The sequence below is a fragment of the Cryptomeria japonica genome, chromosome 2, assembly GCF_030272615.1.
Source record: "Cryptomeria japonica chromosome 2, Sugi_1.0, whole genome shotgun sequence".
NCBI classification, from domain to species: domain Eukaryota; kingdom Viridiplantae; phylum Streptophyta; class Pinopsida; order Cupressales; family Cupressaceae; genus Cryptomeria; species Cryptomeria japonica.
Window position 1 is genome coordinate 103,617,991 of NC_081406.1, and position 16,253 is coordinate 103,634,243.

At 35.5% G+C, this 16,253-nt stretch overlaps 1 protein-coding gene across 1 annotated transcript; it reads right to left on the reverse strand.

Moving 5' to 3' along the window:
- Positions 1-774: 774 nt before the first annotated feature.
- On the reverse strand, positions 775-14,235 carry LOC131054267 (two-component response regulator ARR2). The gene is made up of 6 exons (XM_057988747.2): positions 13,084-14,235; positions 8,875-9,027; positions 8,361-8,762; positions 8,142-8,218; positions 1,930-3,546; positions 775-1,475 (listed from the first exon to the last, which is right to left on the reverse strand). The coding sequence occupies exons 1-6, from the start codon at positions 13,367-13,369 to the stop codon at positions 1,398-1,400; spliced, it is 2,613 nt and encodes an 870-aa protein (XP_057844730.1). The 5' UTR covers positions 13,370-14,235; the 3' UTR covers positions 775-1,397.
- Between the last annotated feature and the right edge of the window lie 2,018 nt (positions 14,236-16,253).

Below are 16,253 nucleotides of genomic sequence, written 5' to 3' on the forward strand. Positions count from 1 at the left end.
AGAAGAAACTAGACAAAATAAAGAGCTTAACCAAAGGTTCAAATCAAACAATAAATGGATCTTTCCCACTGGCCACATTTGTCTTATTTGGTCTGAAATTTTCAATTTCTATAAAAAAATTAGCAAACCTTTTTTAGAAAACTATGGAATTCCAAATTTTTCTGTCATCCCAAACTTATTGAATCTTTCAAACCATGTAACCCTAGAAGACACTATTTATTCTGTTTAATTCAAACTTTTCCCAATGTTGCAAAGACTCCTCCATTTGTTGCATCCTAAGAAATGGTCAAATCAGAAGGCAAATAACAAAATCTTTCCAAGACAATAACAAATTGTTAATAAGTCCTCTTCTGTGTTCTCAGTTATATTCTGAAGGATGCCCTATACCTCTTAGTCAACATCAACCCATACAAACTAAGGATGAAGAACAGAATGAAGAATACAAAGCAATTAATTATTATTAAATTTTGATTGATAAGCTGAATAATTTATTAACAATAAGAGGATCATCCTTTGTAATGTTTATGCAAAGGAAATTTTATCAAGCTCCAGAGCACCTGAAAGTACCAGGATCATGCAAATTATTATGGATCAATCCTAATTACCACAGCACTTAATCTTTGAACCCTCCTTCCTTTGTTATGAACTTAAGTAACATGTTTTCCAGATGATACCAAGAATGAATGCATCAGGAAGAGAATCAGCTAGACAAAATAAACCGAATCCAGAGAGAGCAGAAATAAGATATTTATCTGACCTGACGAACTCTCCTGATTAACTTAAAGGAAACATTTTTTTTGCATCATTTATGAGAAGTCAAAACATAACTCCACCAAAGGTGGCCTCTCTTATCCAGATGGAAATATAGACAGAGCCATAAGACCCAAAGAAAGTCACTTATTTCACAAGAAGAAATCTTCAAGTCCCTACACTTGTGTCATATGATTCTGTCCCACTACATGTTTTCCTCTTCAACCTATATTTGTGAGCACTACTGAGGACCAAAACACTTTATTGTGAGCTTGTTTGATGGCTACAAGAAAAACACTCTGCATATTTTGTTGGACCAATGAGTTGTGAAGATATTTGATTACAAGTCACCAATTGTGGCAACCCTACGGTTCTCGGTGGATTGAGCATTCACTATACAAATGAAATTACATAAAAAAGATCACTGCCTAGAAAGTGCTCCGGCAATCAAAATGTTCCTCCCAATGTAAATGATGCTTACAATCCAACTAATATTTTCCACTGGTCTTCTGTAATCAATCAAGGCAAGTCTTCCCTTTTATTCAGGCAAAATAAATATTATCTGTAAAATCAAAAACCTGAGCCTGTCTGAATCAGCATGCCCACTGCAAGGTTTCCGTTCTGTTATAAACAGGTGACAATCATTTCTACGTTACATGAATGTTATCTAGCTGATATCCATCTGTACCGAATTCAGAATCTGCTGATCCTAACCCTTCATGTTGCTGCAAAATAAGAACCCTCAACACCATTAGAACACAAGTAAGACATATATTAGACCAATCATCCAAACGATATACGTCACTGACCATTCCCATAAATCTAGGAAGAACATGATATTCTTGGAGATCTTTTGGTAACTCAATGCTAGAACAGAAAAATTCAAGAAATCGTAATATGGAGTCCCCAGAAGATCAACATTGAAATATGCTGACCCATAAAAGCTTGAAATTTCTAACATAATTCCCCATGCCCTCTTCAAATTACTATGCAAGAAAACAATCTAATACTCGATGCATTTCTATTTTCTCAATCTATCCTTTCAAACTGCAAATTCCCAAATGTCATAAGATTGAACTGTCATTGAGAAGCAAATACAAAACTAATTCAATGCCTTTTTGTAATAATTGTAAACACAAAAGAATACTATAATAGGACTGTTAAAGAAGGGAAAATAACCTGTTTAAAAAAAAGACCCATAAGATCATCTTGCATAAACTGTTCTGCCAGTCCTCCACCCTCAAATTTTGCATTTGCCATTAAATCTGATGCCCCATCCTCCTCCAGCCTTAGCTCATTGTCAATTAACTGCTCACTATGAAATCGAGATAGTGTCCCTGCACTTCTGGCATCTGATGGTAGCCTATTTGGAAGACCCATTATTTTCTCACCAGATACAAAACTGTTTTGTGCTTTATCTTGTATGCTAGAAATATTCATGGCCTGACTTGCAGGAAAGGGCTGACTGTAGCCAAAATTTTGGACAGAATTCCCTGTTTGGCTCAACCCCAAATTTCGAGATAAGTTCTGAGCATGCCAACCTTGTTTTGTACTCTCACTTAAACTCTGCCCCATGCTATTTAGCGTACCATAACTTGGATTAGGGCTTCTCAAGGTTTGAGAATTGACAATGTCATTCAATCTAACTTCTGGTGAATTACTCTCATCACAAGACCCCATTGATGACAATTGTGGAGATAAACCAACAGTACTTGCAAGAGAATAACTATTTCCTGCATTGACGGGAAGATAACGATTTTGGTAGTCTACAGAAGTAGAGTGTCCAATCCTCCCAGATGAATTAGATGTAGCCTGGGCCAAGCCATGCATTGATGTTGGTATCTGATTTACCTGTGCCGAACTAGGGACACCAACTGGTTGGTTTCCTAGGACAGTACTGTTGTTGGTTGCAGTGGACAACTGATTAGAAATTCCTCCAATATCATTCAAAAGTATCTGATGCCGTAGAAGATTTGGTGATGGCATATTTTGAACCTGTCCACCTTCAAGTTGTTCATTTTGAAATTGTGTATTGGTTCGCTGCTGAAGAAGCCCTGCACTTGTTGTCATCTGCTGCTGATGATTATGTAAAGAACGTTGCTGCTGCTGCCCTGCACTTGTTGTCATCTGTTGTTGGTGGTAGTGTGATGAATGTTGCTGCTGCTGCCCTGTGCTCGTTGGCATCTGCTGTTGGTGGTGCTGTATTGAGTGTTGCTTCTGTTGCTGCTGCATCATCTGCACCATCAAAGCATTGTTGTCTGTGTTCAGTGCTACACTGTTGCTTATGCCACTCATTTGACCCACACCTCCAAGTCCCACAGAAGATGCTGGAACTTGGCCCTGCCTAATGGGAATCCCTGAAGATGAATCATCCATTGACAAACCCACATTTCCAAATGATGGAATATGCGGATTCGACTGAGCAAGCTGTTTTATATCCAAACTAGCAGGCATACCCTGCAGTAAGTTCCTCTGACTGCTTATAAATGGTTGGACAAACCTCCCCCTCTCTGTTTGATTGCAATTTGGTCCTTGAAGTTCTGGTTGTAAAAGAAACCCCGGGACAACTGAAGGCATTCCTGTATTGCCTGCATTTACTCTACTAAACAGCCCACCCTGAATTGCTGCCAGAGTCTGACGTGATATTTGACCCGTGGCTGCAAGAGCTTGAAGATCAGACCTTTCAAGTGAGGGAACTGAACCAAAATTTGCTTCCATGGTTCCCCCAAAGGATGCATTCAATCCATTTGGTTGTTGTCCCACTCCACTCAACCTTCTTAGGTAAAGCCTATATTTCTGCCATGAGATAAAATTATTAAGTGAAATTAGGAGTAATGTAGAAGAATGAAAATAATTATATGAAGTGATGCCCAATTATTTGTTATAAGTAGAATATTATGAATTTCTCTTCATATTACTCCCACAAAACTTGTCATGGGATAATTAATTATAGAAACAATGAAGGTAAAAGGCCACAAAAATAAAAGAATGGAAATGGAAAGCTATTCCTTTCTATATATAATATTATGGCTTTCTCTTTATGATGATCTCAAAAATGTAACTAACAAGGCCAAGACATTAGAGCAGAGATAAGCATAAATGAATACTAGATCACAGAAAATGATGAGAATATCCAATTAGAATAAGACAAAGAAGGAGATCAATCTCCCAAGCAGTAAATTAAGCAGTTGCATCTAAAAACAAAAAATTATACAGAATCAGCTTCCTTTAGGAGGGTAGCTGTTGATATGCAGTGACTGATCAGGAAAGTACTGTACACTCATCATGTATCCTCGCCGGAGTTTGGAGCCAGGCCAGGCCCAGAAAAAAAAATTTGGCTTTTTTCAATGAAAAAACCGACATTGTAAGAAAACCCTAAAAATTACCGACTTTGAGTGTTGCCCTAAAAAATCGCTTATTATAAGCGGCTGGAATGTAAAGGCATTGTAATGGTGTTGTACTGATTTACTGGATAATAAGAAAAGATCGGACGGCTGTGTTTGGTGGATGTAGCCCATCTTGGGTGAACCACATTAAATCTGTGTGTTATCTTTGTTATGCATTTTTCTTCATCTTTTGTGTTTGTATCTGCATATAATTGTTAATTTGTATTTGATCCAGATCTGCCTAAACCCTAACAGGGGCTTCTAAATCAAACCTTGCTTCTGCATAAAAGCGCTCAACTTCACCATGCATAACTACAAAGTGACTCAAAGTGTTAATCAGATATCCAAAGAGTCAATAATTGTTATGAAGAGCATTGTAGAGAAAAACAAACATTTCCAAACTTTCAACTAGCATAAGTCAAACCTTGCCAGTTCATATACTGTTCTCATGTCAACTGAGAACTGCCTGCTGCCTGGAATAAACATTCAGACCCCTTTTGTGTTGTACAATGGCCCAACGTATAGCACTTTTTATACAATCTTATATATGTTGACACCAGTAAATTCTGGTTCTCTACTACTGTTTTGGGGTTTCATACTTCAAGGTTTGAAACTCTTATTCACTGGACCATCAAGCTTTGCACTTTTCTTTTCGTATATTTGCTTGTTAATATAATATTTTTGAAAAATAGAACATCCAAACAACTGGTTAAAATTAAGTGCTCTAGGGAATTGTAAATATTTCCTCAATACCAACAAACACTACAGAAGCATGATAATCAATTTAGATGCATTAACATTCCACACACAAGGATGTTGTTTACTACTAGATAAAATAATTCAAATAGTTACTTTGCCTCATTGAAAACTGGAGCCTCCTCATGCAATGACAAGAAAGACTGATGCCATTAAAATCATAGAAGGAAAAGACCTTCCAATTGAAAAAAAAAATGCTCTCTTTTTTCAGCCGTACGTATTAAAGGCCTGTTTTTTTGGACACAAATGAATCAATACCGAACAGCAGTCTCTAACACTAAGCAAATAATTTTATATGAAGTTGTAAATGTTGTGGAAGATTTGCATGGGAAAGAACTTTATAAGTCACATTTTCCTCTCTTATTTGGTCAACAATATTTTTCACATTTTTACCTCTCATATTACTTTTTAGCGATGTGTGCTCTTCTATGATCAGCTGACACAAGATGCCAGTACCATATTGGCCTACCATCCCCCAGTCCACTAACTGCTATAGCATTCCTTCCAATATGCTAAATTTAAATTGTGTTTGGTACACTTTCATCTTGTGTGGTTCAATTGGTTTTGGTTGACATACTACATTCTATTCTGATACTGTAGTTCACATAACCTCTAGGCATTAAGTGCTATGTGCACATCCACTACCTAACATATGGTTTTCTGTCATAGAATCTTCTGCAGTCTCATTAAGGACCTCTTTTTTTATGTACACTAGTAAACTTTTTCTACTTTTATATTTGATCACTTGAAACACCAAAACTTGAGAAAACAACAGCAAGTAGAGCAACATGAAGTCTTAAATTAGGAAGAGAGCATAAATCAAACATGACCACAAATACTTTCAAATGTTATCATTCATCAAATAACCTGAAATACAGCTTAAGGTAATATGCACATATGCCTCAACAAATTAAGGTTCAAACTTCAAAGGGAAAATAGTAAATGCCATAATCACTAGCATAACCCAATTAAAATACTATAAGAAGTGCAATCAATAATCAGGCAAAGAACACAAAATGGAAAAAATTTAGGCACTAAATCTGAAACAGACGACACGAAGCTAGAGAATTTAATAGCCTTTACGTAGGAACTAAACGCCCTTCTACATAATTTTGGATTTAAAAAGACTATTTCTACCTTACCATGTTCTTGGAAATCATAAAATCTACAATAATACAAAATTCCCCTGGTGACATTTATATTTGGAAATGGATGCATGTCAACACATACAATCAGCAGAATTTCTTAAATAGACATACCTATAGAGTAATCTGTAGGAATATACAAACAAGCGGAATAGAGGATCAAAGGTGCTGGATGTTCCAGCAAAGTGTTTGTCTTCTTGTATCTCAAAGAGATACAAATGAGACACTTTGCCTATCAAGCTCACAGTCCCATGATAAAATGGTCAAATAATAGGAGCAGCAGATCTTGAGAGAGCAAAATCAAGTCTAAGTGAGCTACTATATGAAATTTCCAATGTCAAGGTGAGCTTAATGAACCTAGAAGTAAACGTTACAACCAGTGGCTGTTTTTGTCTATTGATATCCCCATAGGTTTTTTGGATGGAAACATAAGGACAGGGTAGGATGATTTGCAGAAAACATAAACCAGCAAAAAACATACCACATATGGCGTGCATAATATCACAAAATTCAAAGAGACTGCCTACTAATATATTTTGCATGTTCAATCATGTAAAATTGTGTTCTCTTTGCTATCAAAAATCTCTCCTGGACTTGTAATTTGTTAGGCTTCTATTTATGGTGTGAAAATTGTTTAGCATTCCAACACTGCATATTTTCTTTGGTAGGATGGGAGAATTACTGATTGTTTAGAAACAGCAAATTAGTTCATACCGTATGATTTGTTTCTCTCACCTTGTCTTATATTATCAGTTTGTGTTACTTAATACATTCACTGCCAATTAAAATCTTGAATTACCAATTTAGAGTATTTGTATAATAAAAATATATTTTGGTGTTCAAAAATCACATACAACCCACGATGACATTACATCCAACATAAATTAGAAGAGTTGCTTCTGTAAGGTATGGATTTGGAATAAAGTTTATGGTAACATTAATAATTTTTAATGAAGGACAAGCACACCTGCAGTGCTATTAGATAAGATGATTTAATACAAGTAACTTATGGCCAGACGGTTTCCTATAGCATTTGCATAATGCCCCAAACTTACACCTAAGCAGCGCCATTAACAAGCAAAATATGGACAAATAATTTTTTGCATCACAAAGATGACACCAGACATGCCACATCGCACTCTTAAACACACAAGATACCACACTCCCACATGACAACACCCCTAGTATGCACACCAATGCACTACGCATGGTGATACAAGCAAAAGGCCTACTAACCACAGGTCAAATTCATATGACTAACTTAGACAATGAGATCTAGAGGACAGTTTGGGTATCCATGTCAAATCAGAACCCCTGCAATTTGCCTACCAAATACCTCTCTTCATATCTCAGGATCTGAACAATATAGGGCAATTCAACATTAACTTGGACTTCAGGCGCCAAACTCCAAAAGCTTGGACTTCAGGATCCAGCTTCACTTCTACATGGATCAGGGTTCAGGATCCTTCCTGTGCAACCTCGGACTTTGAGGTCCAAGTCACATCCGCTTGGGGGATTACAACTTGTTTAACAGAAAGATATGACAAAGAACTGTCATAATTAACATTCTGATCAATAAAAATAGATAACAGTAACAAAATAATTTTAGATTCATTACTGAATTTTACTATTTGCTAAATATTTAGTAATACAGAAAAGCTAAATATAATATTTATAACAGCTTGCCTGTGCCAATAACCAATCTGCTCCTTGTACTTATCTATCTTTGCTTTAAGGAAACAAAATGTGATATTTGTTTATAGGTAGTCCTACATGGTATTTAATACACATCTCAATAAGTTAAAAGAGAAAACAGCTTGACTCTCTGACTAGGTTTCCAGCTCTGCAAATTTTCTGTTCCCTCCAACTCCCCGTTCCCCCCTGCCCCACTCTGTTAATAAAATGAACTCTTAGCTTCTTTTTTGATTTTTCCGTTCCATTATCACAGGGCAAATTTTTGTACTAATTAGAGTCTCATTTTCATTACATCATCACAGAAGTGTCCTCTAACATATTTCATGGTGAAATAAACACTCTTAACATATTCAGAAATTAAATAAATCTTAAAGATGGAAAAAATGTATTAATATATAAAAAGCAGTACCTGCAAGTGACTCGCCACATTTTCCCTTGTAAGCCCCTGAACATTCATCAGTTCAAGTATCCTCTTGGGAACAGCCTCTGCATCCAATCCAGCCAATTTTGTTATATAACCACCATCTCTGAAAACTATATTAATAACCTAATAGGTTCCCGTCTGAACTATTTTTTAAATAATAATAAATAGAAAACAGAATATACTCTAGTAACATGTTGTTCTTACTATCAATTCCGAGCTGGTTTACAGCACAGACAAATTGTTGATGGAGCTCCACAGACCAGACTACTCGTGGTTTTTTCAGAGTAGAGGAATCATCATTATCCTGCTCACCATCATCTTCCTCTTCCTTGACTTCCTTCCTTTTCTTTGAATGTTTCCATGCACTATTTATTCCTTCATTTGCTGATGATGCATACTCAACATCATCTGACCCTTTTCTATGCCTATCACCATCTTCAACACTACCTGATTGCTCCAAGTCCTTCGAGTCATTTCTCTTTTTTCGAATCACATGCTGCCATATGTTTTTTAGAGCTTCAATACGTACAGGTTTAAGAAGGTAGTCGCATGCCCCATGTTTGATTCCTTTCATCACCACACTTGTTTCTCCATCTGCCGACATCACTGCAACTCACAAACACTGAGTTAAGCATCACATATTGTATTTTGTCATATCTAAAATTTAATTACACCATTTGATCTCTACCATTCTAAACAGTTAAGATCAAAAACTTACTGATGACAGGAAGATCCATTTCCAAACCCACTTGCTCAAGCAGTTTAAACCCATCCATGTCAGGCATGTACACATCACTGATAACCAGATCAAAACCACCCTTCTTCTCTCTTAGCAAAGACAATGCAACAGTTGCTCGGGTACATGTTGTAACTGCAAAGCATAGATAAAGTATCAAATAGGGCCTATGCTGATAATGCTAATTGAAATTCCTTTATACAAATGCCTTTTCAACTTATTTGTCGATTTTCAGGCCATTGTGCCTCCCCCCTTTTCAGTTTTAGATTTTTCATAATACAATTATATTTAAATGTGCAATGCAACACCAAGGGAATGCACTGGTATAATTACCATTTTGATCCAAGGACAGACACATATATATTATCATGCACATACCAGGAAACCACACAGTAAAACCAGAACTTGAAAATTGAAACTATGAAGAAAGAAGAAAGGAAAGCGACATCATTTCCAGTGTCTCTGGTTTTAAAAGAACACCACACAATAGCTCACTATCTACTTAAAATGAGACTGGAAAAAATCAATTCTAGGCAAAATGGCATGCTATGTCCAATACTTTGGTCAACATAAAATTGAAGCTTCACAACCATTAATGATTTGGTATACTTGATTTTATTTAAAGAAATAAACATGAATATGCTTCAGTAACACGCACAGTTGAATCACCTTAAAATATATAAGTAGTTAACATAACTCCAACTCAACCAGAATGTAATAGGTGAACAACAAATGGAGCAGTCTAAATGTTTATCTGTTCCATAAAAACAAAAAGCAGAGAGGAAAACACATAAAACAGATAACTCTGCAACTATGCATTACTGTTGATTGGATCTATATTCTAGTTATTGAACCTGACATAACATCTACCAAATTCCCTAACAATGCTTGAGGTTTTTGAAACAAAGCTTTGACGGAATTGCATCATATTTGGGATTAAATTTATTTAATTTAATTGAACTCCATTCAGAGGCAAGAATTTAAGATTTGTATTAATTTTATGTTTAACTTCATTGGCATGGCTTCACTTAAGATATGATCTTATTCTTCCTAACCAGTTTAGTTCTGTTAATCTACAACTTAGCATTTCCAACATCAAGAAAAAGAGTAATTCTGATCTGAACAGCCTATCCTCAAGTTGCATTCAGCCTTATAAGGTCAACTCACAATCAGCAGAACTCAACAATTGAAACAATGGCTGTGATTACCTCTCAAGAGAACTTCGAATTTATTTTACTATGAGCACATAAGACACAATAAGGTGCATGTTAATGAATCTTTTTCTCATCAGAGGTAAATACCAATAGGCCATATATGCTTTTTTCCAGACGCTTATACCCACAATTTCACGGGAATGTCCAGCTTGTTAATATTTATGACACATGTGCAAACAGATGACTGGGCTTGGTATCATCTAGAAGACCAAAGATAAACCTACCAAATAGCCCAAGGCACCTGACAAGTAATAACTTCATCATTACACAAGGAACACTGCAATAATCAAAAGGATTAACTTTCAAGGTCAATTGAAGGCAACCACTGATTTTCATACCCCCGTCCCCCACCACTGACCATTAACTGTAGTGACTTCATCCACAAGTGCACACAACAAAAAACTGGGATCTGTTTCCATTTATATATTTGTTAGAAATATAACTTGATTCTGTATGCATGGACATGAACAGGATTTCATGAATGAACTTGCAGGATATGACATTATATTTTAAGTCATCAATGAACAATTTTTTAATTTGAAGATTAGGACTTAAATGTTAGTCCCAGGCATAGTAGGATGGATTGTTTCAAAAAATTTACAAAGAAAATCTACAGTAAAACACATGCATTGGTTGCTGAAGGGTGGGCATTGATGATACCTATACTTATCACAATGGGAACCACCCCAACCCTGTAAACAATAAAAGCCCAATAGTCTCACCTTCACATATCCAGCAAGAGGACTTGCCCTAGTCAAATGGTTGTCAGCTCAAATATGAATCATTTGCTTGCCAAGATGAATAACTGGATCCACTCAAATGAACAAAACATCATTTACTGATACACATAAAAAATCAACACTGACATGCACATCTCTTACTAGAAAAATCAAAACTCCAAGTAGAGATTGATCTTCTTGGAGATTTCTATCCTTAGAGATGGTTCAAGAATCAAATCCACCAAAAAGAATGGTCAAAAAATATTTCATTGACATGCGTTAAATTCTCAACTAGAAAGTTGTGGGGACCATAATCTAGTTGTAAGGCAGAGCAAGATCAATGCCATGAGGATGCCCAGAGTATGAGTTCATGGGCATGCTCACTGTATTAGGATGGCTGTGTTAATGGAGGTAAAAATTTGAAAGAGAATTGTACTTCTTCGATGAAGCTTAATGATGTACTCAAAAACACCAACCAACACAAATGAAATTAATCATTTAATGCCTCATTTCTAAACATTTAGAACGTCTAAAAACTAATATAAGCTGTTTGACTTTATTTTCATATTTAATAGGATATTATGGGAATTAGAAATACAGTTGAATGGTATTTGTATTTATAAATTTGAAGCATTCTCTCACAAATAACTGGTTTAAAGGAAAATATAGCCCAATTAGCATACTACTGACAAACTTTGAAACATTTTGTTGCAAAAAGAAAATTCTTTCAACTATTTAAGACCAATATATAGAAGAGCTACCTTTCATTTTTTCCATGCAAATATTGTAGAGATAGTTTTGATTTTGAAAGGCTCAAAGGCAAGGCAACTATGTGAAAGAATTACCTCTAATGACAAATTTGAAGCATTTTTACAAAAACAGATGATTTATTTAAAAGCAAATATTGCTGAAATACAGAAACTGAAAACATCTCAAATGACATATTTGAAGCATTTATTCAAAAACGGTTGATTTAAGGCATTTAAATAGAACAGAAACACAAAAAGACAATCATGTGGAAGAATTAACTGTATATTGACATATTCGAAGCATTTTTTCACAAAAAGCCAGCTTATTGTAAGGCTAATATTGCCGATAAACACAAAGGAAAACATATGGAATCATTGTTTTCACAAAGTGCTAATTAATTTCAAGGCGAATATCAGGTAATCATGGAAAGGCAAACACATGGAAAAACTACCACAAGTTACATATTTCAAGCAGTTTTTACAAACTGCTAATTTATTTAAAGAAATATATCAGTGAATATATATAAAAAGCTAAACATATGGAAGAATTACCTTTATATAGACATCTGAAGCATTCTCTCACAAACAAATAATTTAAAAGCAGATGTGTCACAGAAACGCAAGAAGGCAATTATTTGCAAGAATTGCCTCTATAGTGACATACTTAAAGCATTTTTTCACATAATCTTAATACCAATATTGCAGATATATGATAAAGCAAACATACGGATGCAACTTTTCACATACAATTGGTTTATTTAATGGCAAATATCAAAAATAATTAAAAAACAAACAATAATTGGATCATTTTTTCACAAAGCGCTGGTTCATTTCAAGACAGCTACCACAGAATCATGAAAGGGCAAAGAAATGGGACAATTACCTCTATATTGACATATTTGGAGATTTTTTTCACAAACAACAGATTTAGTCCTAGCAAGTATCACAAAGACAGGGAAAGGCAAAAATATAGAAGCATTACTTCTATTACTGACATACTTGAGCATTTTTGACAGAAGGCTAAAACTGTAAATATACAGAAAAGCAAGCATATGAAAGCATTTTTTCATGAGCAGTTGATTTATTAAAAGACATATATCACATAACCATGAGAAGGTAAAATCATGTGGAAGAATTACCTCTATATTGACATATTTGGAGATTTTTTTCACAAACAACAGATTTAGTCCTAGCAAGTATCACAAAGACAGGGAAAGGCAAAAATATAGAAGCATTACTTCTATTACTGACATACTTGAGCATTTTTGACAGAAGGCTAAAACTGTAAATATACAGAAAAGCAAGCATATGAAAGCATTTTTTCATGAGCAGTTGATTTATTAAAAGACATATATCACATAACCATGAGAAGGTAAAATCATGTGGAAGAATTACCTCCATAGTGACACATCTGGAGGATTTTTTCACAAAAAGCTGATAAATTTTTAGGGAAATAGTGCAGAAATGCTTTCGGATTTAAGATTTTAAAAGTAAATATGGAATAATTACCTTCATATTGACAAGTCTGAAGCATTCTGTGCAAAATCTTGAGGCAGGTCGGATCATCATCTACAACAAGAACTCTGAGCCCCGCCGGAAACTGATCCGGAACACGCTCCATCATTTCACTGCCGGACGTAACAACATCATTATTGTTGCCGTTAATATTATTACTGTTGCAGCGCGTGAAACCGTTAACCTCGTTGGCGTTGGGATAATTAACCAAACTGTTCTTCGTTTCTTGCTTCGGTACTGCCAAACCCTGCAGGCACTCATATGCCGAGCCACCTCCCATGGCCAATTCAAGATCGGGGACCGCAACAGCAAAAGACAAAATAAATAACGACCCTAGCTTAAATCCAAACTAGAGCCAACAGCAAAAAGCTGAATTTGAATTCCCGAGCAACACAACTTCTGAAAATAAAAAATCCTTAATTTGGAGTCCCGAACTCAAAATCAAAACCAAAACAACCGCATCGTCTAAACAAAAGGCCGAAACAGCGACAAAAAACAACAGCACTTCTGAACTCCTCAAAAACGATCATTTCCATAAAAATAAATAAAAAAATTGTGAGCTTCAACCGCTGGCCTAATCCCAGCTTGGCTATTCTTCGTGATCTATTTAAATTCCTCCCCCTTCACCACTCCAACTACGGATCAGCCGAAATCTACGGCATTCAAAGGCACCGATGCTGTTTCCAAGAGCATATTTGAGCATTTTTCCTTTCTTTCTTATCCCTTCCTGTAGAATTGGAGAGAACTGAAGCTACACAGATTCGTACCTTCGACCTCTTATACTCAAAAAGCCGCGAGCAATACAAATTGCGCTGACTCACAACAACATCTACAACAATAACCAAAACCCACGCGAGAAAAGATCGACGGCAAAATGAAGTCGTCCTATTCGCCGTCAATTGACGAGGAAAGCAAGGAAAATCATTAATTAAACTTAAATCAAACCTCAAACGAGAACTACAATGCTTTCTCCGTCTCCGTCTCCGTGTCCTTCAATTGACGGGAAAGAATATACTTAATTCGCAGCAGCAGCAACAGCAGCGAATTTGCTTTGCTTTCTCCGTCTCCGTCAACAGACGAGCTTTTTTGTTTTCTTCCTTTTCCGTTTCTGATATCCCTATAAAAATATCTGGCAAACTGCCACTTCTGCATCAATTGTGATGACTTCACTTATTGCTGTCTTTATAAATTGTAGGGCCCCACCTGTATTCCCGTCACTTCTTTCGCTTGCTTTTTAACGCCAAAAAAAATGAAGGGAAAGTAAAAACGCAAAGTATTTTACCAAGGATATATACACACAAAGCGTGGTGTCAGATAGACAATGTGTATACAGCACAGCGTGTTGGGGTAACACCAGCAAATGGTCTGGTGTCCCAGTTGGAGACAAATTCTCAACCACGTTCTTTAAACAACATATGCCAAAATCATTGAGCGCGTGAAGGTGGTTTTTAGGGTACTGGGTCTCCCACATGGAGTTTAAATATATATGTAATAACCTTAGTTTTTCCCTATTCTTAATGTTTTTATGCCCTGTGGACCTACAACTTGATCATTATGCACAAATAAAGTCAAATCAGCATCATGCACTGTTGTATTGTTTATATTACATATTTTTTTATTTGTAGTCTTCTTCAAGTTAGAGGGTAAGTTAGTCCAAGTTGGTTTATCAAGAGTTTTTATAGTCTAAGATGTCAGCAATTTGTATATGGGTCTACAGATGGGTTAGAGCCATATGGGACTACCTCATACTTCCTGTGGGAGGTACCTAATTGCGCTACGAATGAGTCGTACATACCCTACCCCCTTGTGGGATTTGAACTTGTGACCTTTCTTACAAGAGCACAAGTTTTGTTGTAGTTTTTATGAAGGTTGAAGAGTAGGAAAGTGCATGTTTATTTATTTTAGTTTTATGTGGGTATGTCATCTTAATGTTCAATTTGAGAGTTACATCATGTAAATTGATAGAATTTAGTCTCAATCTTAGATTTTAGTTTATTTATCTTTAATGGTCTAGATTCAATTTCATTCTTATCATTTGTATGTATGCAAGATATCATTAATTGGTGTGATTTCACTCATTTGATCACCAAGCAATTTCTGATTCTGTAAGTCAATCCCATCCGAAGATATGACCATTGTCAATCAATTTGAGCAAAGCAAAACTAAATTTATGACCACCATCAATCAATTTGAGCAAAGCAAAACTAAATTAAGTTTAACACTTAAGATTGCATGCTTAAAGACAACTCCAATAGTTTAAACATCGACCTCATCATAGAACATCATTCACATGTAGAGCATCAAAGATCAATCAAGGAGCGTCCTTAGATCAAGCACGCCTCTACATTCCAACTTCCTACATTTTGTCATCCATTTATCTTATCATTACCTATTGTATGAAAAAAAAAGTGTTGAATGACTAGACCAAGGTGCAAAGGGGGAATTAGAATACTTTCACACAGTAGCATAGTAGGTTCCTTAAAGGTATTTGTAAATATTGTCTTGACTAAATGTAGGTTTAGAAGTAGAAGAAGTGAAATTTGAGGTAAGACACAAACTAAATCGCACTTTTATGTAAGATCGCACCATTTTGAACAAGATTGCATGTTTGGAAAGAAATAATCATAATATTGATTATATTTATCTAATTTGCAAAGTTCAAAGATGCATTTGTTCATAATTTTATTTATCTTTAATGGTCTAGATTCAATTTCATTCTTATCATTTGTATGTATGCAAGATATCATTAATTGGTGTGATTTCACTCATTTGATCACCAAGCAATTTCTGATTCTGTAAGTCAATCCCATCCGAAGATATGACCATTGTCAATCAATTTGAGCAAAGCAAAACTAAATTTATGACCACCATCAATCAATTTGAGCAAAGCAAAACTAAATTAAGTTTAACACTTAAGATTGCATGCTTAAAGACAACTCCAATAGCACTTTAAACATTGACTTCATCATAGAACATCATTCACATGTAGAGCATCAAAGATCAATCAAGGAGCGTCCTTAGATCAAGCACGCCTTACATTCCAACTTCCTACATTTTGTCATCCATTTATCTTATCATTACCTATTGTATGAAAAAAAAAGTGTTGAATGACTAGACCAAGGTGCAAAGGGGGAATTAGAATACTTTCACACAGTAGCATACTA